Source organism: Eptesicus fuscus, chromosome 1, assembly GCF_027574615.1.
Source record: "Eptesicus fuscus isolate TK198812 chromosome 1, DD_ASM_mEF_20220401, whole genome shotgun sequence".
Taxonomy (NCBI): Eukaryota; Metazoa; Chordata; class Mammalia; order Chiroptera; family Vespertilionidae; genus Eptesicus; species Eptesicus fuscus.
Genome location: NC_072473.1, coordinates 27,218,171 through 27,243,772, shown reverse-complemented (window position 1 = coordinate 27,243,772; position 25,602 = coordinate 27,218,171). Strand labels below are relative to the sequence as shown.

Below are 25,602 nucleotides of genomic sequence, written 5' to 3'. Positions count from 1 at the left end.
GGCTTTGAAGAAAAACCTTACCACCTTTCAGCAGGAAGCAGTTATAGAAGAGACCCGACACCCCTTTTTCTCTTAAAGAATTCAGTGCTTAAAATCCTTGAGGAAGAAAATGTTAGACAGACCCTCAGCTTACAGGGGGAAAAAAACAAAAACAAAAAAAACGGCTGGACTATTAGGCATAGACTCTACCTTTTCCCTGCACTCCATCATGCCCAGCCTGGGGCTCTCACCCTACCTGAGGTTTTTTTTATTATTCTCATTATAGGTTTTGTAAGATATGAAAACTGCTTTTAGTTTCTAGTAAACTGCCTCACCCAGTTTTCAGTAGACTGCCTACACCCAGACTCTTGCCCACTGTTTACTCTGACCTCCATTGGAGACATATATATCCCACTCCCCCTAATCTGGCCCACTGGCACCATTTTGGGAGTCAGCCCATCTGGTTTCCAGATGATCTAATAAATTTATAATTCTTTACCACTTTCAGCCTTGTGTATTCCTCCTTCAGCAACCCTAACACACATATGCCTGAATATAGAAAACCCCAGATATAACATAATCCATCAATTATTTTTACAAAGAGAACACCTCAAATTTGTGGCCTCTTTGATGATATAAAGTAGTATAGGTCAAGCAGCAATTATATATTTATGTTACTGTATACATTTAAAAACATTTATCACATTTAAGACTTTATTTTTTCACTGTCAAATTCCTTGAAATATTTTAAGATAAACTCTTCATATGCATATCCATCACCACCAGAACCTATAGACATCTAATAGTTTTGGCAGGAGCGTTCCCTAGAAGGGATTTGGGTATTGAGGTATAAATCTCATTGAGTGAGCATAGAACCCCACTCACCATAAGCATTTACCAGAGAAAAATGCCTCATCTAGTACTCAACTTAGGAACACCCTCAGCAGTTTGCAGTCCTAGATCTACTGAAATATGAGATGAAGAAAAAAGGAGAAAGGAGCCTTAAGTTGATTCTGAAACCTTGAAGACAGCACAAATGAATAAAAAAGAGAAGTGGGGGTGGAAGCATCTACATTATTTTTATGAATCTTAATTATATTCAAATTACTATAGGTTTACATAAAATCTAATTTTAATGCTAATCTGGGCTGAGCCCTCGCTGTGTGCAGATCATCTGCTGTCCACTGGGATCCTTCTTAGCAGGAGGAGCCAACCTAAAGCCTATATAAGAACTCAATGTGCCCCGTTAAGCTGAAATCCTAGAGAGTGAAAGACAGACATATGAAGAAATTGGAATACTTCCTTGCATCCAAAGCCAAGACAGGATCTCAGGAAGAAATGACCACTTCTATAGAATGCTATTGGGAGTCATTAAACTGAGAGCTTCTTGAGGAGGAAGGCCACATGGTATTCATTTGAGTATTCCATAGTGTCCAGCAGAGAGTAAGTCCTCAGTAAAAAGTTGAGAATGTAAGAATACAGCTTTGCATTGGTAAAGACAAGACAGCAGGCTCCAAATGGAGCTGCATAGGCTAAGCCCCACATCACCAAACCAAAACTTAATTACAGTTTGGCTCTCCCAGCAATGGAATCTTAAACATTCCATCAGAATTGCCCAATCAGCATTAGTTAGGTAATCTCCCTGATAGTACAGCCTTGCCATCCCCCTAAAGGAAAGTGACTTTGCCATAGCCAATCTACTTTTTGTGGTACAGGGGTGGAAAATGTTTTCCTTCTTTCCTTCTAGGTTCTCTGGTTGGTCTAATAATCAAATTGACACAAGACAGATTAACAAATGAAAAACAAATTAAATATCCATCCATGAGAGCCCATAAAGAAATGAAATTCCAAGGCAGCCAGGTAATTGAGGAAAAGGGGGTAAGGGTCTGGGGTTTCAAAGGAGAGACAGACAATTCATAGGAAAATGAGATGAGCAGATGTTTGGTCAACAAATGGTTGAACTGCCATGCAAATAAGCTTTTCTGATATAAAAAGTTCTCTGGTAATAGCTTATTCAGGGTGCAGGCTCTCTATCTAAATTCTTTTATGCAGTTAAGGGAGAAGAAAGTATTTCCTGAGTCTGCTGAGTCACAACTGCCTTCAATTCAAAATAATCCACATGCCGAAGTGGCACTTTTTGGGGTGGCTCATTGTGAGAGAAGTTAGCTTGAAACGCAGGCAAATAGGGCAGGGGTCCAACGGGAAACAAAGGCAGGTAGAATATAGGCAGGGGCAGACACGGCAGTTTGAGCAAAGTCTAATAACAGAAACCAATCATGCTGAAATAATAAAATGTTTTTGGACACAAAGCCAGAGGCATGGGAAAACAAGGGAGGGCCTGCAGCAACAAGGTGCATGAACACATAGAAACAGAGAAAGTTCAACACAGGAACAGAGAAAGAACACATAGAAACAGGGAAAGTTCAGGTCCATTGCTGGGCAAGAACAATTGAGGGAATCAATCAGGTGACAACAGGGATAGATATAACAAACATATGCCTCTGGACTATAAGGCTTAAAGGGGAAGCCCATTATTGTGCTCCCTTCCCCCATACAGGGAGTCTGAATCTGCTTGTAATAAATGTTCCACACTTTTGCTTAAATTTTCTGGTCCATGGAACTGATTCTTCGCGTTGAGAGCACAACCCTGGGAAAAAAACCTCAGCTCACAGTGCCAGTTATCAATTCCACTCTCCACTGCATTGCCTCAGTACAACTTCCTTTTTCATGCTCCCTTCTGCTTATAAAATATCTTGCCTTGTATAGTAGCTCTTTGGAGCTCCTTCTCTCGGCTAGAAGGGATGCTGTCTGATTTATAAATTCTGGAACAAAGTCAATAAGATTTTTAAAATTTACTCAGTTGAATTTTGTTCTTTAACAGCATTTTACAGACGCTGTTATGAAGAGAAGAATAGGCCACCCCAAATATGCTCTTTGGAGAAACCACAGACACAGGAGAAGCTCAGAAAATAGAGTAGAAGTTACCCTTTGTAATGAAAATCTACATTTATAAAGGAAATTTACATTAGAAAAGAAGCTTTACCTGGAAGAGAGCTATTACTAGCAATAACATTTCACCTGAGAGACCTGCCTGGTAGGATAACTCTTGTTTAACAAACACTTCTTCCTCCCCCACTCAGATTCCCTCTCAGCCCCTGCTCCCGCCTCCAATCCACAAAGTTTGTAGCCCTGGACTCCTGTAACTCTTTCCTTAGCTCAGAATCTATACATATAAAGAGGTAATATGCTAATTGCCATTACAGTGTCCCCATAACAACCAATTTGCATATTGATGAACAAGCAGCAGGGGTAGGGAGCCTGGAGCCAAGTTCCTGGGCATCTGAGGAGAATGCCTGACAAGAGCCCGGACTGCAAAGAAGGAAGAGGAAGCCGCCAAGGGGAGCTCTTCCAATCCCCCTGCATGGACACCCTACCCCAGCCCCCGCACCCCCGGGGAGAAGACCTTTAATTATGTAGGATATGCTGTAGATGAGGCCCCCTAGAACTGGGGGTAGCTGCAGCCCACACCTCCAACTCCCGAATCTCTTCCCCAGCCACCCCCACCAGGGGCACCCACAACAATAGCACGCCAGCAACCACCTGTCAGCACCCCTGAGGCACCTGGGGCCCCCTCCACTGGGGCCCGGCTCGCCTCTCTGCCCTACAACTCCAGACCCAGGTGGAGGCAGGCCTGAGTAGCCCCTCAGGATCAGCCCCTCCCCCCTTCACCACCCCATTCCCCCACTCCCCCCCCAACCCTCCCCCCCCCACACACACACACACAGCAGCAGCCCACACTCTGAAGAGGAAGTGCTCTGAACCTTCATGGGGGCCCAGCTAAACCCGCCCTCCTAGCCTGCCTGGCTCTGCCCTGGCCAGGCCCACACCAGGCTCCAGGAGATTGGAGCCCCGCCCAGAGCACATACAGCTATGAAACAGCCAAGTGCAATTTAAAGAATGGTGCCAAGTGGGAAGGTTTGACAGTTACTCCCCCTTTGGCCTCACCCCCCCCCCTCAGCACCCCCTAACTCCCTGCCCCCCGCCAGCGCCTCCAGGGATGACCACCTCTACAGGGCTGCTGGCCAGAGCCTGCCCCTACTAGGCCTGGAGAACCCTCTGCAAAGCTTCAATAGCTACAGTCCCAGGAAACAATCATGCCCTCCTCCCCTAATCAGCACCTGCTACCTGCGAGGGTATCCATGGGCTTAAAAATAATAATCCCTTCCCATTTTAGACATCACTTACTTGATGAAACATTTCTAGGTTTATTAGCTCAGAACCTCCTCATGACAACCCAATGAGGTAGGCAGAGAAGAGATTACAGTTCCCATGGTATATGCATATGTATTCAGAAATGAAGCTCAGAGAGGAAAAGTGTCAAGCCCACTGGTTCCCAAGGTGCAGCACATGCCCCACAGCGGGGCCAATTTGATTTTAAGTGGGGGCAATTCGAGAATGAGTTAACAGTGAATTTTTTGCATTTCTTATGGTTCTAGGGGGCCTCATCTACAGCATATCCTACATAATAAAAGGCTAATATACAAATGACTGAATGGTGGAATGACCGGTCACTATGATGCACACTGACCACCAGGGGGCAGACACTCAATGCAGGAGCTGCCCCCTGGTGGTCAGTGTGCTCCTACAGGGGGAGCGCCACTCAGCCAGAAGCCGGGCTCTCGGCTGGCGAGCACAGTGGCAGTGGTGGGAGCCTCTCCAGCCTCTGTGGCAATGCTAACGATGTCCGACTGACGGCCCACTAAGCAATCAGTTGGACATCCTCCCAGGGCTCCCAGACTGCTAGAGGGCGCAGGCCAGGCTGAGGGACCACCCCCCCCCCCCAACCAACGGCACTAATTTCGTGCACCAGGCCTCTAGTAATATATAAGCTTCAATCTTCTGGCTGCCTTCCAGTCTCACATCTCTATAGGACTACCATATGTATGCATGTAATTAAACTGTTTCTTTTTTTTCCTCCTGTTAATGTGTTTTATTACAGCCAAGAACCTAGAAAGGAAGATAAAAAATTATTTTTCATCCACTACAAGAGGCTTGTTTCTTTCTGTTTATCTTATATCTATGTGAAGACCTAACTTCATCAATCCCTAAGACGATATTTACAGTTATGTTTTGTCAATATTTAGACTTGGGGGAGTGGACACACAATACAGTGCACAGATGGTGTGTTGTAAATTGTGTACCTGAAACCTGTATAATTTTGTTGTGCCAATAAATTCAATAAAAAACAAATAAAAAAAAATAGTTTATGTCTGGTCAGTAGTATTATAGTGTTAACTTTCATAACTGATTGGATTATACCTTTACATTCTAGGCTTTCTATTTGCATATTCCTTCCAAGTTTACCCTGAGTAGAACAAAACAAAATTAGATGTAATGAGTTATTAAATTCTAAACTTAATCTCCAAAAATTATACTTTCTCATTAATCGCACAAAATAAATATAATTTCACTTGTACAAAAGTCCTCACCTGCTGTCACTAAATCTAAATGGGGAAGCTAATAACATTTATTATCATTTTATATACTTTTTTCCATGCTGAAACATATGCACATATTTTGGATTAATGACCCAATTTTATTAATCCTACTGCCACATTCTGAATGTTGAGGAATTTTATCAGAGCCAGCATATCCTCATAGGCATATGTTTGCTTATGGAAAGAACAATGAATTTGAATGGCTTGGCATTAATGCCAAAATCATTCTTCTATACCTGAATCCTCATACCACAAAATGTCAAAACAGAAACCTCCCATGTGAATGTCAACATTACGGGAGCTGTGCCAAAAATAATGCTACAAGAATACCATGATAATCACAAGTACCATAGAGTTTAATGATGCTATCAGAAAACTATTTGATTTTTATATTGCAAAAACAATAAAGACCTAATATCCAAACCTCCTACTTTTGTTGACAGTTATTATTTCATAAGATTTTAAAAGCACAACTAATTTTTAAAATAAGAATGGCATTACAATTTTTGCCTTATTGAATTAAAGCACTTACTTTATTGAATAAGTCAAAGGCCAAGGGTATGAAGTGTTAAAATTAAGAGAAAAGTCATGTGCTTTTGATTTTAAATTTATAAAAATTTAAATAAAGGTTTCATTTAACTTATAAATATAAAGACAGTTGATAAACACTGATTCTCTGGTATTCTTTATGTGAACAGACATTTAGGTCTAATAGGATCACAGATTTTTAAAAATATTCTATTTCAATGACAATGATGCCAAAAGAATCAGTGTTCAGTATGCACTAATGGTTATTGTATTGGAAGAATTTAAGAAAACATTTTAGCCCATGAAAGCCATTAGGAATAATTTATTACACTTCATCATCATCATCACTGTCATCTACTGTGCATCATGTATTACACATTTTATTCTATCTATTCTATTATCAAGATTGAGAATTACAACCCTCAGTTTTACAGATATTGAAATCGGGGCTTAAACAGGGTAAGTACTTGTGCAAAGTCACAGGAGTATAAAAGAGGTAGAATTTAAGACTTCTATCAATTCAAAAGCCATGCTCTTTTACCTCACTTATCCAGAATCATTTATTTCCTTGGAAATATTTTCATTCTTAGATACAATCCCATTAAATAAGATATCATAGTGACCATGCATAAGAATGTACAGTTTTTTTGTTTTTGTTCATGTTTTCTTTTAATTGATTTTGAGAGACAGGGAGGAGAGAGAAATATCCATGTGAGAGTGAAACATCAATCAGCTGCCTCTTGCACAACCCCTACCGGGGATTGAGCACACAACCTGGGCATGTGCCCTCACTGGAAATGAATCTGGCAACCTTTCAGTAGACAGGACAATGACCCACCAACTGAGCCACTCTGGCCAGTATAGTTTTTTGTTGTCTTTTTTTTTTTTTTTTAATCCTCACCAAGGATAGGGCCCGGCCCGGGAGGCACCTGCAACTGAGGTATGTGCCCTTGACTGGAATCGAACTGGGGACCCTTTGGTCCACAGGCCGATACTCTATCCACTGAGTCAAACTGATGAGGAAAATAAGACAGTTGGGGGAGGGAGGGGGCTGCTAGTAGCCTGACTCTGTATCCCTAATGCACATTCCTGTTAGCCTACAGTCTAGTCACCACTCCTTCCTTAATATTCTGGTCTTGCAAGAACTGTTTACCTAAATACTCCCATTTCACAGAGACCATAAACCATGAACCTTAACACAACCCCTGGAGGGGATTATCAGTGCTGGTGCCAGGCCAGGCCTTTAGGTGTGGTCTCACAGCCTCCATCCCAACACACGGGGTTTTTTGCAAAGCCTGTGAAAGGTCCAGAAGTCTGATTCTTATTTGGGGACAAAGAAACCAAAGGGTATAAAGAGAAAGCTTCCTCCAGATTGGCTTGCTCGGGTTTTGGAGAGAAACAGTCACCCCTGAGTCACTGTACTAGTGCATGCGAAACATCTGAAAATAAATGGGTTTTTCCTGTATCTCCAAGTACTCCTGTGTATTTTTCAGTCGCCTGGTAAATTCTGTAACAAAATGAGTTAGATTGGCCAGTATAGTTTTTAAAGCTAGAAGAAATAAAGTCACACATGGAATTGAATTTACTTATAAAGGAAAGGGAGCTTTTTTTCTTAAGTGTATTTTGGTAAATGGAAACATTTTTTAAAAATATCACAGGAATTAGAAATTAGTAATAAAGAAAGATGCAGAATGTCAGAGGAATGGCGGTGTGAGATAACCCCTTGTTTCTCCACCTGAAATTTCAACAAGTTAACAATTATAATTGAACAAAGAAATCCCTGCTCAACACAGATGCGTACCTGAAACACCTGTGCACTGAAACATCTAAAGATGGGCAACAAATTCAAGAAGATTGAAAGTATACCAAGCATATTCTCTGATCATGATGCCTTTAAATTAAAAATCAACTACAAAAAGGAAGCAAAGAAACCCACAAATGAATAGAGATTAAACAACATACTACTAAAAAATGACTGGATCAAAGAAGAAATAAAGATTAGATCAAAATATATAGAGAGACAAATGAGAATAACAATACAACACATCAAGGCTTCTGGGATGCAGGAAAAGCAGTAATAAGAAGGAAGATTATACTGTTACAGGCCTATATCAAAAAGCAAGAGAAATCCCAAGTAAAGAGCCTAACATCACATCTTAAGGAATTAGAGAAAGAAGAACAAAAACAACACAAAGTCAACAGAAGAAAGGAAATAATAAAAATGGGAACAGAATTGAATGAAATAGAAAACAAAAAGATTATACAAAATTAATAAAACAAAGTGCTGGTTCTGTGAAAAGATTAATAAAATTGACAAACCTCTGGCTAGATTCACTAAGGAAAGAAGGGAAAAGACCCATATAAACAAAATCAGAAATAGAAGAAGTCACCACAGATAATATCATAGATACACAAAGGATCATATTACAATATTATGAGAGATTACATGCCATCAAATTCAATAACTTAGAAAAAATGGATAAGTTCCTAGAATTATATAATTTTCCTAGTCTAAATCATGAAGAATTGGAAAATCAAAATAGACATCAATAGTGAGGAAATTGAAACAAGTATCAAAAACCTCCCAAAAAACAATTGTCCAGGACTAGATGGCTTCACCAGTGAATTCTACCAAATATTTAAAGAAGATTTAAAACCTATCCTTTTCAAACACTTCCAAAAATTGAAGAAGAGGCAATACTTCCTAACACATTCTACAAGGCCAATATAACCCTGATACTAAAACCTCCCAAAGATAACACAAAGAAATAAAACTATAGACCAATATCTCTAATAAATACAGATGTAAAATCCTAAACAAAATAGTAGCAAATTGAATACAACAGAGCATCAAAAATATAATACATCACAATCAAGTGCAGTTCATTCTAGGGGCACAAGGATGGTTCAACATATGCAAATCAATCAATGTAATACACCACATTAACAAAAGAAAGGACAAAAATCATATGATTTTAGCAATAGCTGCAGAAAAGCATTTAATAAGATACAACATCCATTTATGATTAAAACACTCAATAAAATAGGAATAGAAGGAAAGTACCTCAACATAATAAAGGCCAACTCTGACAAACACTCAGCTAATTCCATATTTAATGGTGAAAAATTGAAAGTTTTTCCTCTAAGATCAGGACAAGATAAGGACATCCACTCTCACCACTCTTGTTCAGCATAGTGCTGGAAGTACTACCCAAAGCAATAAGACAAGAGAAAGAAATAAAAGGCATCCAAATAGGGAAGCAAGAAGTAAAATTATCACTTTTTTTGGATGACATGATTCTGTATATAGAAAACCATAAAGACTCCACCAAAAAATTATTAGAAACAATAAACAAATAGAGTAAAGTTGCAGGATACAAAAATCAATGTGCAAAAATCCATTCCTTTCCTGTAGATTAACAACAAAACTGCAGAAAAAGAAATGAAAAAAAAAAAAAAGCAAACAATTATTTTTGCAATTGCAACCAAAACAATAAAATACCTAGGAATAAACATACTAAAGAATGTGACAGACATATATTCTTAAAATTACAAAGCATTATTAAAAGAGTTTGAGAAAGACACAACAAAATAGAAAAATATACCATGTTCATAGATTGGAAGAATCAACATAGTTAAAATGTCCATATTACCCAAATTAATGGACAGTTTCAATGCAATCTCCATTAAAATCCAAGTCATTTTTTAGAGATAGAACAATAAATCATCAGATTTGTATGGAATCACCAAAGACACTAAATAGCCAAGGCAATACCAAGAAAAAAAATAACAAAGCTGGAGGTATCACACTACCTGACTTTAAATTATACTACAGAGCTAAGATAATCTAACAGTACAGTATTGCCAGAGAAACTGACACACAGATCAATCGAACAGAACAGAGAACCCAGCTATAATACTACATGTAGAGAGAATTTTCAACAAAGAAGCCAGAAACACACAATGGAGTAAAGATCGTCTCTTCAATAAATGGTGCTGGGAAAATTGGAAAGCTCCATGCAATAGAATGAAACTGGATTACAGATTTTCACATGTAAAAAAACTAATTCAAAATGGATCAAAGACCTAAATATAAAACCTAAACTAATAAGCTACAAAGAAGAAAATATAGGTACCAAACTCATGGACCTTGGCTAGAGAATATTTTATGAACTTGACCCCAATGGCAAAGGAAGTAAAGGAAAAAATAAACGAATAGGACTGCATCAAAGTAAAATGCTTCTGCATAGCAAAAGAAACTGACAACAAAACAAAAGACAGCCAACCAGATAGGAGATGATATTTGCCAACAGTAGCTCTGACAAAGGTTTTATTTCCAAAATATATAAAGAACTCATAAAATTCAATACCAAACAAACAACCCAATCAAAAAGTGGGCAGAGGACCTGAAAATACACCTCCCCCAAGAAGACATACGAACAGCTAATAGATATATGAAAAGATGTTGACCTTCACTGGCAATTAGGAAAATGCAAATCAAAACTACAATGAGATACCACCTCAAACCTATTAAAGTGGCCATTATCAACAAGATAAGCAATAACAAGTGTTAGAGAGGTTGTAGAAAAAAGGAAAACCTCATTCACTACTGGTGGGAATGTAGACTGATACAACCACTATGGAAAACAGTCTGGGGATTCCTCAGAAAATTAAGAATATGGCCCAACAATTCATCTCCTGGGTATATACACGAAAAATTCAAAATCATGTATTCACAAAGATATATGCACCCCTGTGTTCATTACACCATTATTCATGGTGACCAAGAAAAGGAAACAACTAAAGTGTCCTACAATAGAGGACTGGATAAAGAAGATGTGGTACATATACACAATGGACTACTACTCAGCCATAAGAAAGGATGAAATAGTGCCATTTGCAAAAACATAGATGGACCTTGAGAACATTATGATAAGTGAAGTAAGTCAGTCAGAAAAAGCTAAGAACTATATGATTTCACTCATGTGTGGGACATAAAACTGAAACTCGTTCACAAACAGCAGTGTGGTGGTTGTCCAAGGGAAGGGGGTTGGGGGAGAATGAGGTCTTAATATATGGTGACAGGAAAAGATTTGACTTTGGGTAGTGAACATATGGTGCAGTATACAGATCTTGTAACATAGAAACCCACACCAGAAACCTATATGATCATCTTGAACAAAGTCGCTTCAATAAATTTAAAGAAAACCCAAAAGAAATGGGTTATAGTAGCTTTATATTATGTAATATCCTACTTTATATTTTCTTTTTTTATTAATATATTTTTATTGATTTCAGAGAGGAAGGGAGAGGGAGAGAGAGACACAGAAACATCAGTGATGAGAGAGAATCATTGATCAGCTGCCTCCTGCATGCCCCCTACTGGGGATCAAGCCTACAACCCAGGTATGTGCCCTTGACTGGAATTGAACCCGAGACCCTTCAGTCCGTAGGCCAATGCTCTATCCACTGAACCAAACCAACTAGGACTCCTACTTTATATTTTCAACCTAGGGTTTACAGTGTTTATATTCTGCTTCTGTTTTAGTCGTATATTATGGAATTATAAATCAAAAAGTTTTTTTTTCAGTAAAAATTAACCACATCATAAAAATTATTGTTTGTTATAAACAAATGATATTATATCAGGGGATATTAGATAATTAATATTAGATAATATTAATCTGCTCAGGCTGCCCTAGTAAGTTAAACAAGATAAATGTATTTGCTCACAGTTCTGGAGCCAAAACATCCAAGAACAAAATTTGGTTTCTAGTGAAATCTTTCCTCCAGGTTTGCAGATAGCTACTTTCTGCTGTGTCCTTACATAACCTTTTCTCTGTGCTCCCACAAAAAAAGGGGGAAGAGAGATCTCTGGGGCCTCTTCTTCTTTTTATAATGTGCCAGTCTTATTAGCTTAGCGATCAACCTTTATGGCACCATTAAAGTAATTACATCCCGAATGGTCCTATTTCCAAATAGAGTCACACCAAAGGTTAGGACTTTAATATTTGAACTCTGGGAAAACAAAATCCAGTCCATAACAGGCACAGAGGACAAGAAACATTATGCATATTATTTCACATTTAGCAATAAAAATGTATTGGAAAATATAACAGCATGTACAAATTTTTATAATACAACACATATGTCACTGTGTCTCCCTAAAAAGTCATATGTTGAAACAACCCTCAGTACTTCAGAATATGACTATTCAGAGTTAAGGCCTTTCAGATGGTGATTAAGGTAAAATAAGACCATTAGTGTGGTCCCTAATCCAATCTGACTAGTGCTTATAAGATGAAATTTGAATACAGAGGGAGACACCAAATGTATGTACATACAGAGGCAAGGCCATGTGAGGACAAGAGAGAAGGTGGCTATCTGCAAGCCAAACAGAGAGGCCTCAAAAGAAACCAATCTACCTGCACCTTGATCTTGTATTTCCAACCTCCAACTGTGAAAAAAATAAATCTGCATTGTTTAGACCAGCCAGTCTGAGGTATTTTGTTATGGTAGCCCTAGAAAAGTAATATAGGTATGATGGGATAAATGTCTTAATAATTAAAGTCATTTTTAAGAGATCATAGTTTAGTATTATAAATAAAGTTCAATGTATAACATTCATAGTACCCACCCTAATTTTCGCCAACTTGATTCTCATGGGTTATATAGTCCCTCCTAGAATGCAAATGCTTTACTTTTTTTTCCTTTACCCTCTAGTTTTATATTTCACAATTTTTTGTCTTCCTTATTTGACTGTCTGAGACTCAATTTCAAAGCTTTATTCCTTTTAGTACAGGAGCTCAAAAAGCAAAGCTCTGTGAAAGAAAATGTTAATAAATATTGAATGACCACTGAACCCATTCAGTGCTGTCAATGACCCTGGGTGTTAAGAGATGCCAAAAGAATGAGATGTGGCTCCTGCCCTCATATGCTCACATGCTCACAAACTAGTGGGGTATACAGAATCATGAATGAGTCAGCGGTGTGCTATTTTCCTTAAATGATAGAATATTTCTCATTATCCCACCCAGATTGGGTATAGAGTAATAGAAAATGCAGACTTGAATCTTCACATACCTTAGTCTCTTCTCACCTGAACAGTCTCTTTATGATAATTCCGTTCTTTGCGATAAACAATGAAAATTTCAGACCTCCTCTATCCACTGCCAGATAGCATCTGGGAAGAGGTAGATTTATTGCCAAGGAAACAAAGCTTTAACTTCAGGTTTCCTCACTTTCATGGGTCACTTCTAAAGCCATGTATCTAATTTTTGTATTTTTAATTTGATATTATTTTATAAAGGAGTAACCTCCAAATTCTAGAAGGCGTCTCAGAACATGGATCATGGATTTGGGCTTACATGGAACAGGTAGAGAGACTCTTTCTTGTATCTGTACATAAAGGTCTATGACTACTTTTCTGAATGCTCAGTCTCTTTGGCAATGTCCCCTCTCTACGTGAAGCCCAGTTGCCATGTGGGTATCTGCTGCTGAGGCCTGAGTTGGGGAACCTGTATCTCCCTTCTTAGCTCCTTCAAGGACCAAGAGGTCCCTTCTAACTGACTTAGCCACTCTCCAGTCGTCATACATATGTCATTCATATTGTGGCTTCAGAGCCAGCCATCCTTCTTCCTCTTTATTTGCCAACCCAGAAATCCCTATAATAGGCTGCCAAGGTCTTCCCTCAGTCATCTTCAATGACTTACATACTTCTAGATCTCTTCCAAGTGACAAGAAACTCAAGCTAGTTTTGGTTATTACCATGATAGTGAGAATCTAAGAAAGAAAAACTATTTTGTTTAGTACCATTTCTAATTTTTAAGACCATAGTATTGCTAGGAACTGAAAAAGTCTGATCTAGAAATTTAAAAAACTGAACACCAAATCTTTCATTTGCATTTCTGCTATAATTTTCCTCTTCTTATCTCCATCCCCATTCCTACTAAGGTAAATAAATATCTCTGGCCAACTATGGGTTAGATTCCATACACAAATATGCCAAATATAAAAACATAGTAATATATCTGAAAATATATTAACCCCAATGCATAAAAAATTGCAAGTAAAAATATTGTTTTAGTGATACAGGAGCATGGAAGAGGAAGTAATAACACTACCTATGAATGTGGGGAGTTCCAGTGAACATTGGTACTGCAAATGTAGGCAAAAGAAGTGCTAGATACTCACCAACACTCCCCTTATACTTTTAATGAGCACTGATTTTTCTATTTCTTGGACACTTGCCATTTAATATTTGCAGAGAAACACAGACATTCTGATGACAAATATTTTTCCTATGTTTTCTATTAACAATTTATGGAAAATTTCACCTGTCCATTAACTTAATATTAAAAGATTTTAACTATGCAGACTAAAAGTTCACAGTGCCCGTAACTTGAGATTATACTAAGAGTAATCAGAAGAATAAATTATTGGTTACACCCATTTTTTGTCCAATGGCTTTTATAGTTGACTTAAATGAGAATTCTCAAAATGAGGTCATGGACCACAAGTACCAGTATCACTTGAATCTTGTTATAAATGCAAATTAGCATTATAACTCTGTTGATAAGGGCCAGCAACATATTTACCATGCCATTCCAATGATTTGGATGCACCCTAAGTTTGAAAATTATTGCACTAGATTATAAATTCAGTAAGTCATGAAATGCTTATTTGCTATCATTTTTCCAAGGTATATATTACAGGGTTCTGTATATTGTGGAAACTTAGTCAATATTTTCTAAAAAAAAAATAATATCAAAATCTATCTAGCTATCTACGTACCCATCTACTTACTTATCTATCTATCTAAGCCATAATCACATTTTTGTTTATTTGCTAATCTTCACCTGAGGATATTTTTTCCATTGATTTTTAGAGAGAGTGGAAGGGAGGAGAAGAGGAGGAGAGGGAGGGAGGGATGAAGGGAGTAACGAAGAAAGAGGGAGGGAGAGAGACAGAAAGTGAGAAAGAGAGAGAGAGAGAGAGAGAGAGAGAGAGAGAGAGAGAGAGATCTATGTGAGAGAGACACAGCGATCAGTTGCCTCCAGCACTAGTGCCAACCACCTGGGATCAAACCTCAGGTATGTGCCCTTGACCGAGAATCAAACCCACGACCCTTCGGTAGGAGGACCAATGCTCTAACCACTGAGAAAAACATGTCAGGGCATAATTACATTTTTAAATTAGCACATATCTGCTCTTACCTGAGAAAGTCAAGAAGTGAAGAATGTTGCAAATGAAGTTGAATGAGCTTTTCAATGTAATCCACAGGTAAAGACTGACTAGAATTAACCCCATTAGGCATTTTTCCACTCAAGTGGCGTATCACATCATAAATGGTTTTAGTGTATCTTAGAAAGTTATTCGCTTTGGCATGTTTTTGATCTAATGAGATTGATCCAAAGGCTTGCATCTTACTCACATCCCTATGGGAAAACAATTTTAAAAATGTATTTAAATATCAAAACGTTATGTTATGGAAAAAATGTGCCCAATGACTATATAAAATTCTATTCCAAATCAAATAAAAAAGAAATGACAAAACTCATTTATTCAGATACCATTGTTAGTAAAAATTGGATTTTTAATAACCCCAAAGCTTTCCAGGATCTTTTTAAAACATATATCATTATCTAATGTTGCAATTGTCTAGTCTAAAAGATTAGATTGTGATTAGAAAATATACGTGCCTTGGCTAAACAGTATAGGGATTCAATCCTGGACCCATCACCTACTAGCCATGTAATTCACCGAACTCAATTTTGTATGCTATAAATTAAAGATAATAAAGCCTATAGTGGTTTCTGAGATATATTTCAAATATTCATCATACATGTCTACACAAAGACCAATTTACATACATTTTCTCAATATTTGTATTTTAATACGTAGAGAAGCACATCTTGCACACTGGCTCACGAGTTAGAAATTCTCATTTTTAAGATAAAGTCCAGAGATCTATTGTTCCCATGTATTTCTCTGTTCTTTAAATAGGACAATGCAATCTCTATTTCCTGACACCTCCTGCACCAAGATGTGATATATGCTAATTTTCAAGTGGATTAAAAAATTCCAACCAGTTTTGCTGACTACAGTTTATCAAATATCTAATACTATACTATTTGTTTGATAGTATTCAGTCGCAAATGTATCATTACCTTAGACTGACAAATATAATGTGCCCAAGGGGCCATTTTGAAAGGCAGTTCACCAGTTTGCTAGGTTGTAGACTTATATCACATACTAGAGGAGTGGTGCATGAATTCGTGCACCAGTTGGGTCCCTCGGCCTGGCCTGCGGGATTGGGCCAAAATCAGCTCTCCAACATCCCCCAAGGGGACCCGGATTGCGAGAGGGCGCAGGCCAGGTTGAGGGACTCAACCGGTGCACAACCGGGGCGGGGAAGGTACCGCGGGAGGGCTCCAGGGCGTGTCCAGAGCCCATCTCACTCAGTCCTGATCGGCCCTACCACAGCAGCAAAGCTAACCTACCAGTTGGAGCATCTTCCCCCTGGTGGTCAAGTGCAAGTCATAACTACAGGTCGACCGGTCGACTGTCTGCCCCCTGGTGGTCAGTGCATGTCATAGTGAGCGATTAAGCAGTCTTAGCATATCATTAGTATATTACTCTTTGATTGGTTGAATGGACGACTGGACAACTGGATGACTGGACACTTAGCATATTAGGCTTTTATTATATAGGATTACAGGACAAACAACATTGATTTAGGTTAGGGTTTGACTACCATTACTCAGACCCTGGCTCTGCCTCTTACTCTGTGACTTTACGGAAGTTACCAGACCTTTATTTCCTCAGCTTCATTATAAATAATGTATGTAAAAGCCAGTATATCCTGAAGTTACCAATAAAGAAAACAAATATTTCATGGAGAAAATTAACACCAGCATAGGCCTTACAATATTTCTACCAAAAATTATGAAAATATAAATGGTCTAAACAGAATTAAAATACAACCATACAACAATTAAATAAGAAAGAGACAAAGCAACAAGATGAATCCAAATGGAAAGATACAGTAAACAATATAAACAGATATAGCATAAACAGTAAACAATAAACAGGCCCAGATATTATATTTGTAAGAAACAGATTTTAAACCAACTGTATGTATCATGTTTAAGATTGAGAATTTTATCACCGAACTATAAATTATATAAAAATTGACCAAACAGAAAATTTAGAAATGAACAAATCCCATAAGTAAAATTAAGAGAGCAATGAATGAGCTTAACAGCAGACTAAATCAAATGAAAAGAGAATTAATGCACTGGATATAGGCCATAGGAAAGTATCCATACTGCAATATAGAGGGACAAAAAGATGAAAAATACAAAAGAGTTAATAAAGAAGGAGAGGAACCCAAAAGAATGGGATGGTCACATAATTTGAAAGGATATTGCTGAAAATTTTACAAAATTGACAATTAAAGGTTGCCTTTTTGGAAGGTAGAAGGGGCAAAGGAGGGAGGGGGATTTGGCGATGCTAGCAAATTTCTAGTGTTTGGTCTAAGTGGTGGCTATACATGTATTCACGTATTTATGATTCTGCCTGTATGTTACATGGAAATAAAATTATCAAAATTCAAACAAACTTTAAACTCTGGAGTTTATAGATGTATGCTTGGGTGGCAAAACAAAATAAAACAAAAGGCAAGGAAATGATTAGCATGAAAGTTAGGTCAATAGTTACATATCAGGTGTAGAAATTTGGTAGTGTTATGATGGCCACAAGAGGCATCACAGGTGCTGGTAAAGTCATGCCTGCACAGGGGTTTGCTCTAGGTGCATATTAAGGGGTTGCACTTGGTCTTGAACCTTTTTCAATATGTGTTTTATTTCATGATTTAAAAAGTCATGATGGAACACCTTGGGTTTTCAAAGTTCCTCTAGCATATGAATACTGAAATTAACTAATTAAAAGTAATGTCCAACGGTTTGTTAGAAGAAAAGACAACATGTATGTCCATTGGGAGCACAAATTATGATGTAAAAATTTGTCTTTTTAACTATCTACTACATACTTTGTATGAATTTAAAACTTGATAAGTTTTAACCATATTCCTTCTCACCTTTTTAAAGTATTAAGTTATTAAATGAGTTTAAGTTCTTCTTTTAAATTTTGAGAGTCTCCATACTTAGGAGATTGAAAATATGTTCAAGGAAAAAGCTCAGTGTACTTATGTCCAGGTGAAGGAACTGTCCACTACTTACCACAATCAACAGCAAGTAGTAAAATGGTTAAGAAAGGAAATTATTTTGAAAATAAGGATTATCAAATGTTTCATTATTCTTACAATAGTGTGGAGAAGTGAAAATAACTCAATGAACTCAACTCTAATCAGTTATTATAACCACTTTCATTTTAACACTTTGTTTCAAACTAAAGTTTTTGTTTGTTACTTTCTCAGACATGGTTGGCAGTATGTCTAGGCAGCCTACCCAGAAATGGTGGCGATACTTTATGTTTATATTATTAAATTTATCAATGATCTTGCTAAGAGCTTAAAGTTGAAAAGAGAAGTGCATGTATATATCTGTTTAAGTGTCAAAATTTCTTATATCAAGATGGGGGGAATTCCTGCTAGGAAGGAGAAGTATTATCAATAACATTTGGGTAAGTGCTTAGAAATGATGGGTTTTAAATTTACCTTCCACTGCTAAATGGAAGAGTTGGTGCATATGATTAATAAAATCAGAAATGTGTAGCACTATTAACATAATTCCAATTCAATTTAATAAGAATAACTAAAATTTACTGAATATTTACTAGGTCCTAAGTTCTGTTCTAATACAATTTAAAGGCATTACCACTTTAAAAACATCACAGCAACACTATAAAGTAGGTATTATCTCCTTTTCACAAATGAAGAAATGGAGGCATAGAGAAAATATTTTCCTTATTTTTATATGCTCTCATTATATATGGTAGAACATTCTACTGAGTAACTTAATTTATGGTAAGATTCTATATAATTATACAAAATGAGAGCTTCTGGGATGAAATGTTCAAATCATGGCTCTGCTGTTTATCAACTGAGTGACCTTGGGAAAATTACTTATTCTCTCTATGCCTCAGATTCTCATCAGTGTAATGGAGATAACAATATTACCTACATCATAGGGTAAAGAGTAAATGAATTATTACTCACAAAGCACATATAATAATTTCTGGACTTTTATTTCATAGTAAAAGTCCAAAATATATTAATCATTACTGTTAATAAAATATCATCATGACTGGGGGAGACAAAATGGCAGCAGAATAGACTGACGTGTCTCGAGCCTTGTCCCAGAGCAGATAGAAAGAACAGCTGAGGGTCGCACGGGGAGTGTTTGTTGGTGCTTTGAGGGACAGTTATACTCCAGGAGACTGTGGGGGACTGTCGGACGGGGCTCCCTTGACTAGGCAGCCCCCACTGCTGCTGGGTTCCCTCCCAGAGCGACCAGATCGGACGGAGAACGCACCATCTTGAAGGGGAAAGTGGATGTTATCGGACGCCTGAAAAGTCCAGGGAATCTACAACTATGGCACCCACCAAACAGCTGCAAACCCAAGAACATTGGTCCCTGAGTGGCGTAAGGAAGTGGATTCAGAGGAACTCTACACTCCACCACGGAAAGGTCAGATTTCACCTGGGATAAGATGAGGTCTCAGGTCCCGGCAGGAGAGAGAAACGCGGGCACTGAGGGAGCTGGAGAACCTGGGGAAGTCTGTGCCTAGGAAAATCCATGGCTGTTGGGGCTGGCATGATCCGTGAATGTGGAAGGGGGTCCACAGAGCTGCTAACAGAAGGGAACTCTAAAAATCAACCCATTTTGATCTGGGCGCAAAAGGACAGCCTAAAAATTTTTAAAATGTCCCGGCTGCTTAGACCCAAGGGGAAAAAAGACTGCACAGACTTGCGTGCAGCCCCGGAGTTTGCACACTTACTCTGGCTCTTTTTTTTTTTTCCTCTTTAAATCCTTGCTTCTGATTACTAAGCCCAATACATAGGGTCACCCAATTGGGGTCACTCTAAGAGACTGCAGGGGAAAGTTGTTTTTCTGGAACCTGGAGATCAGAGCGGGGAATAACCATCAGAGAACCAGCTCTGGGGAAACCCACTCTACCAAACCGGTATTAAGTGCCACAGGGTAATCAAATCTAAACACTAGCTAGAGAGGACCTATAGACCCAGAGGTCAACCCAGAAACAATACCACCCAGGGGTTGAATCACAAATTGACTCCTGTGTAAAAACAAATAAAGGAATAGAAGAAATAAGGATGTACAGCCTGCTTAAAAATCAGGACTGGCTTACAACACTGAGGAGCAGCAGAACACAGGGAATTTCAAAACTGTCCTGATGAGGAAACAGGCGTGCCAAACAGAACAGTAGAAGAAGTGAATGACCTTCACTACTGCACATTTTTATATTTTCCATCCTTTTACTAAAGAAACTAATTTTTTTATCTTTTTTACTCACTTGATTTTACCTTTTTAATTACTACATTTTTATTTTCAATCAGTATTATTACTACTACTATTTTACCTTTTTTTTTTAAAAAGTGTCATTTTATTTTCTCTTTATTTTACTTTGGAATTAGTGTTCTGCATTCTATTTTCATCTTTCCTTTAGCATCATTTTACTCTATCTCAACTTTGTCTTTATGCCATCACTCTCTGCCTCACTTTTCCTCTTTTGTTGTCCTATTTCTCTTACCCTATTCTTGCTTTCGATTTTCCCTAGTCCTTCTTTTTACCCCCTGTTAAAATTTCACCCTACTTATATATCTAATATCCAATCCCTTCCTCCAAGTCCATACACACATCTCTCTTCTCTTTCTTCACTATCCACAATTTTTTCTTTCTGTCCTTTTGTTGTTGTTAGCTTGATTGTTGATTATATTGATTTTTTATGCTTCTTTGTGATATTGTTTTGCTTTTTCTATTTGTTTGTTTGTTTTCTGTTTGTTTTTTGCTTCTGTTTTCCCTCGCCTTGCTTGATATTAGTTGTTTTTTGTAGTTTATATTTACCTCCAGGTACTTGTTGCTGGCATTTGTTGGGATTACTTGCTGTTCTATTCGAGTTTTCTCCCCATATATATATAGATTTTTCCCTCTTCTTTCTTATTCTCTCTCTTTTCTCTCTTACTTTGTTTTTCTTTTCCCTATTTCATTTTTGCAATCCTTTTTTTCTTCTTTTTTCTCTTCTTCTTTCTCTCCTTTCCTCTAATTTGCCTTTCTCTGGTGGTCACCTTTATTTGGGGTTACTAATATCGTGAATACATTTGTGTTCAGTGCCTTGTGTGTTGTACCTTGTTGTATTGTATTTTGTGCCTTTAAATCAACACAGGAGAGAGAGAACTACATAACAGACATCCGGAGAAGAGAGATCATGGGGAGACAAAGAAACAGCCCGCATATGAAAGACAAGCAGGCATCATAAGAAAAGGAAGTAAATGAAATGGAGGCCAGCAACCTGTCAGAGAAAGAATTCAGAGAAATGGTCATGAGGTGGATGAAAAGAATGGAAGACAAATTCGACACTATGTGTAAGAACCACGAGGGAATGAAGAAGAACCAAGAAGAAATGAAAAATGACATCGCTGCTGGAAAGAACTCAATAGAAAGCATCAAGAGTAGACTACAAGAAGCAGAAGACCGCATCAGTGAGCTAGAAGACAAGGTAGAAAAAAATACCCAAGTAGAGCAGCTTCTAGAAAAAAAAAATTAAAAAGCAGGAGGAGAGCCTAAGGGAACTTTGGGACAACACCAAACAAAACAACATCTGCATAATAGGGGTGCCGGAAGGAAAGGAAACTTAGCAAGGAATAGAAAACTTGCTTGAAGAAATAATGACAGAAAACTTCCCTGATATAGGGAAGAAAAAACCCACACAAATCCAAGAAGCTCACAGGGTCCCAAGTAAAATGAACCCAAAATGACCAACGCCAGGGCATATTATAATTAAATTGGCAAACACCAACGACAAAGTAAGAATCTTAAAGCAGCCACAGAGAGACAGAAAGTTACCTACAAAAGAACCCCCATCAGACTAGCAACTGATTTCTCAACAGAAACTCATCAGGCCAGAAGGGAATGGAATGAAATATACAAAGTCATGCAAAGGAAGGATCTGAACCCAAGAATATTGTACCCAGCAAGGCTATCAATCAAAATTGAAGGTGAAATCAGGAGCTTCAAAGACAAAAAAGGACTAAGGGAGTTTATTACCACCAAACCAGCAATGCAAGAAATGCTAAAGGGTCTGCTGTAAAAAACAAAAAACAAAAAACAAACAAAAAAACAACAACCCAGAAATAGGAAGCAAAGAAGGAACACAGGAGTAAAGAATAAGAATGGCGACAAACAAGTACCTATCAATGATAACTTTAAATGTAAATGGATTAAATGCCCCAATGAAAAGACATAGGGTAACAGATTGGATAAGAAAACATGACCCATATATCTGCTGTCTACAAGAAACCCACCTCAGATAAAAAAAACGCACAGAGACTGAGGGTGAAGGGATGGAAAAAGGTTATCCAGACGAATGGAAATGAAAAAAAACTGGGGTAGCAATACTTATATCTGACAAATCAGATCTCAAAGTGAAGGACTTAACAAGAGATAAGGAAGGCCACTTCATAATACTAAAGGGAGCAATCCAACTCGAAGAAATAACTCTGGTAAACATATATGCACCCAATACAGGAGCACCCAAACACATAAAAAAACTCCTGTAAGATATCAAGGGAGAGACTGAAAGCAATACAGTCATAGATAGAGACTTTAATATCCCACTATCACCATTGGACAAATCCTCTAAACAAAAAATCAGCACAGAAACATCAATTCTAAATGACTCACTAGACCAGATGGAATTAATTGACATCTCCAGAACATTTCACCCCAAAGCCACAGAATATACATTCTTCTCAAGTGCACATGGGTCATTTTCAAAGATAGACCATATATTGGGTCACAGACAGAGTCTCTTCAAATTCAAGAAGATAGAACTCATATAAAGCATCTTCTCAAATCACAGAGGCATAAAAATGGAAATCAACTACAATAAAAACAATCCAAACATATCAAACATATGGAGACTAAATAGCATGCTATTAAACAATGACTGGGTTACCAGAGAGATCAAAGAAGAAATAAAAAACATCATGGCAACAAACGACAATGAAAACACAATAATCCAACGTCTATGGGACACAGCTAAAGCAGTATTGAGAGGGAAGTTCATAGCTCTACAAGTGTACTGCAAAACAAGAAACAATGGTAATAAATTACCTAGCCCTACAAATCAAAGTGATAGAAAGAGAGCAACAAGAAAAGCCCAGTGTAAGCAGAAGGAAGGAAATAATAAAATCAGAGTGGAGAACGACAGAAACCAAAAAGACAATACAAAAGATCAACAAGACCAAGACCTGGTTCTTTGAAAGGACAAACAATATTGATGAACCTCTAGCCAGACTCACCAAGAAGCAAAGAGAGAGGACCCAAATAAACAAAATCAGAAATGAAAGAGGAGAAATAACAACAGACCCCACTGAAATACAAAGGATTGTGAAAAAATACTATGTACAATTCTATTCCCACAAACTGGACAACCTGGAGGAAATGGACATATTCCTAGAAAAAAACAACCCTCTAATACTCAATCAGGAAGAATCTAAACACCTCAATAGGCCAATAACTATGGAAGAAATTGAAGCAGTCATCAAACAGTTTCCAGTAAACAAAAGCCTGGGGCCAGATGGCTTCACAGGGGAGTTTTATCAAAGATTCAAGGAAGAACTAAAATGTATCCTCTGAAGACTATTCCAAAAAATTCAAGAGGAAGGAACACTTCCAAGCTCATTCTATGAAGCCAGCATCACCCTAATACCAAAACGAGATAAAGACAACACAATGAAAGAGAATTATAGGCCAATATACCTCATGAACATAGATGCCAAAATCCTCAACAAAATTTTAGCAAATCGGATCCAGCAGTACATCAGAAAGATCATACACCATGACCAAGTAGGATTTATCCCAGGGATGCAAGGATGGTACCATATCTGCAAATCAATAAACGTGATACATCACATAAAAAAATTGAGATATAAAAATCACATAGTCATATCAATTGACACAGAAAAAGCATTTGACAAAACCCAATACCCTTTTTTGATAAAAACTCTCAGCAAGGTGGGAATACAAGGATCATACCTGAACATAATAAAAGCCATATATGATAAAACCACAGCCAACATCATACTCAATGGGCAAAAACTAAAACCATTTCCCCTAAGAACAGGAACAAGATAGGGATGCCCACTCTCACCACTTCTGTTCCACATAGTACTGGAAGTACTAGCCATTGCGATTAGACAAGAAGAAGAAATAAAAGGCATCCAAATTGGAAAAAAAGAAGTAAAGCTGTCCTTATTTGCAGATGATATGATACAGTACATAAAAAACCCAAAAGTCTCCATCAAAAAACGATTAGACTTAATAAATGAATTCGGCAATGTAGCAGGATACAAAATTAACGCCAAGAAATCTAAGCCATTTCTATATACCAATAGTGAACTTACAGAAAGAGAAACTAAAAAAGCAATCCCATTTACCATCGCACCAAAAACAATTAAGATACCTAGGAATAAACTAAGGAGGTAAAAGACCTATACGTGGAAAACTACAGGACACTGAAAAAAAGAGATAGATGAAGACAAACAGATGGAAGAACATACCATGTTCATGGATTGGTAGAATCAACATCATTAGAATGTCCATACTACCCAAAGAATTCTATAGATTCAATGCACTCCCCATTAAAATACCAATGGCATATTTCACAGACCTACAAATAACTCTCCAAAAATTCATCTGGAATAAAAAAGACCCTGAATAGCCACAGAAATCCGGAGAAAAAACAAAGTAGGTGGTATCTCAGTACCAGATTTCAAACTGTATTACAAAGCCACTGTTCTCAAAACAGCCTGGTACTGGCAAAAAAAAAAAAAAACAGTTATATAGACCAATGGAATAGAATAGAGAACCCAGATATGGACACAAACCACTATGCTCAATTAATATTTGACAAAGGAGGCCTGAACATACAATGGAGTCAAGACAGTCTCTTCAATAAATGGTGTTGGAAAAATTGGACAGATACATGCAAAAATTAAACTAGATCACCAACTTTCACCATACACAAAAATAAACTCAAAATGGATAAAGGACTTAAACATAAGACAGAAAACCATAAAAATATTAGAGGAATTCACAGGCAGAGAAATCTCAGACATATGCCAAAGCAATTTCTTCACTGATACCACTCCTAGGTCAATGGAAACTAAAGAGAAAATAAACAAATGGGACTACATCAAAATAAAGACCCTTTTCACAGCAAAAGAAACCATCAACAAAATGACAAGAAAGCCCACTGTATGGGAGAACATATTTGCAAATGTTATCACTGATAAAGTTTTAATTTCCAACAGCTACAGGGAACTTATACAACTTAATAAAAGGAAGATAAATGATCCAATAAAAAAATGGATGGGCAATGGACCTAAATAGAA

At 37.6% G+C, this 25,602-nt stretch overlaps 1 protein-coding gene across 1 annotated transcript in view; it reads right to left on the bottom strand.

The window, feature by feature from the left end:
- The window catches only part of CFAP47 (cilia and flagella associated protein 47), a 502,125-nt gene that overhangs the window by 291,888 nt on the left and 184,635 nt on the right, over window positions 1–25,602 (bottom strand). Inside the window, exon 31 of the mRNA XM_054720946.1 lies at window positions 15,221–15,442. Within this exon, the coding sequence (XP_054576921.1) occupies window positions 15,221–15,442 (222 nt within the window). The remainder of the gene's footprint in view (window positions 1–15,220; window positions 15,443–25,602) is intronic.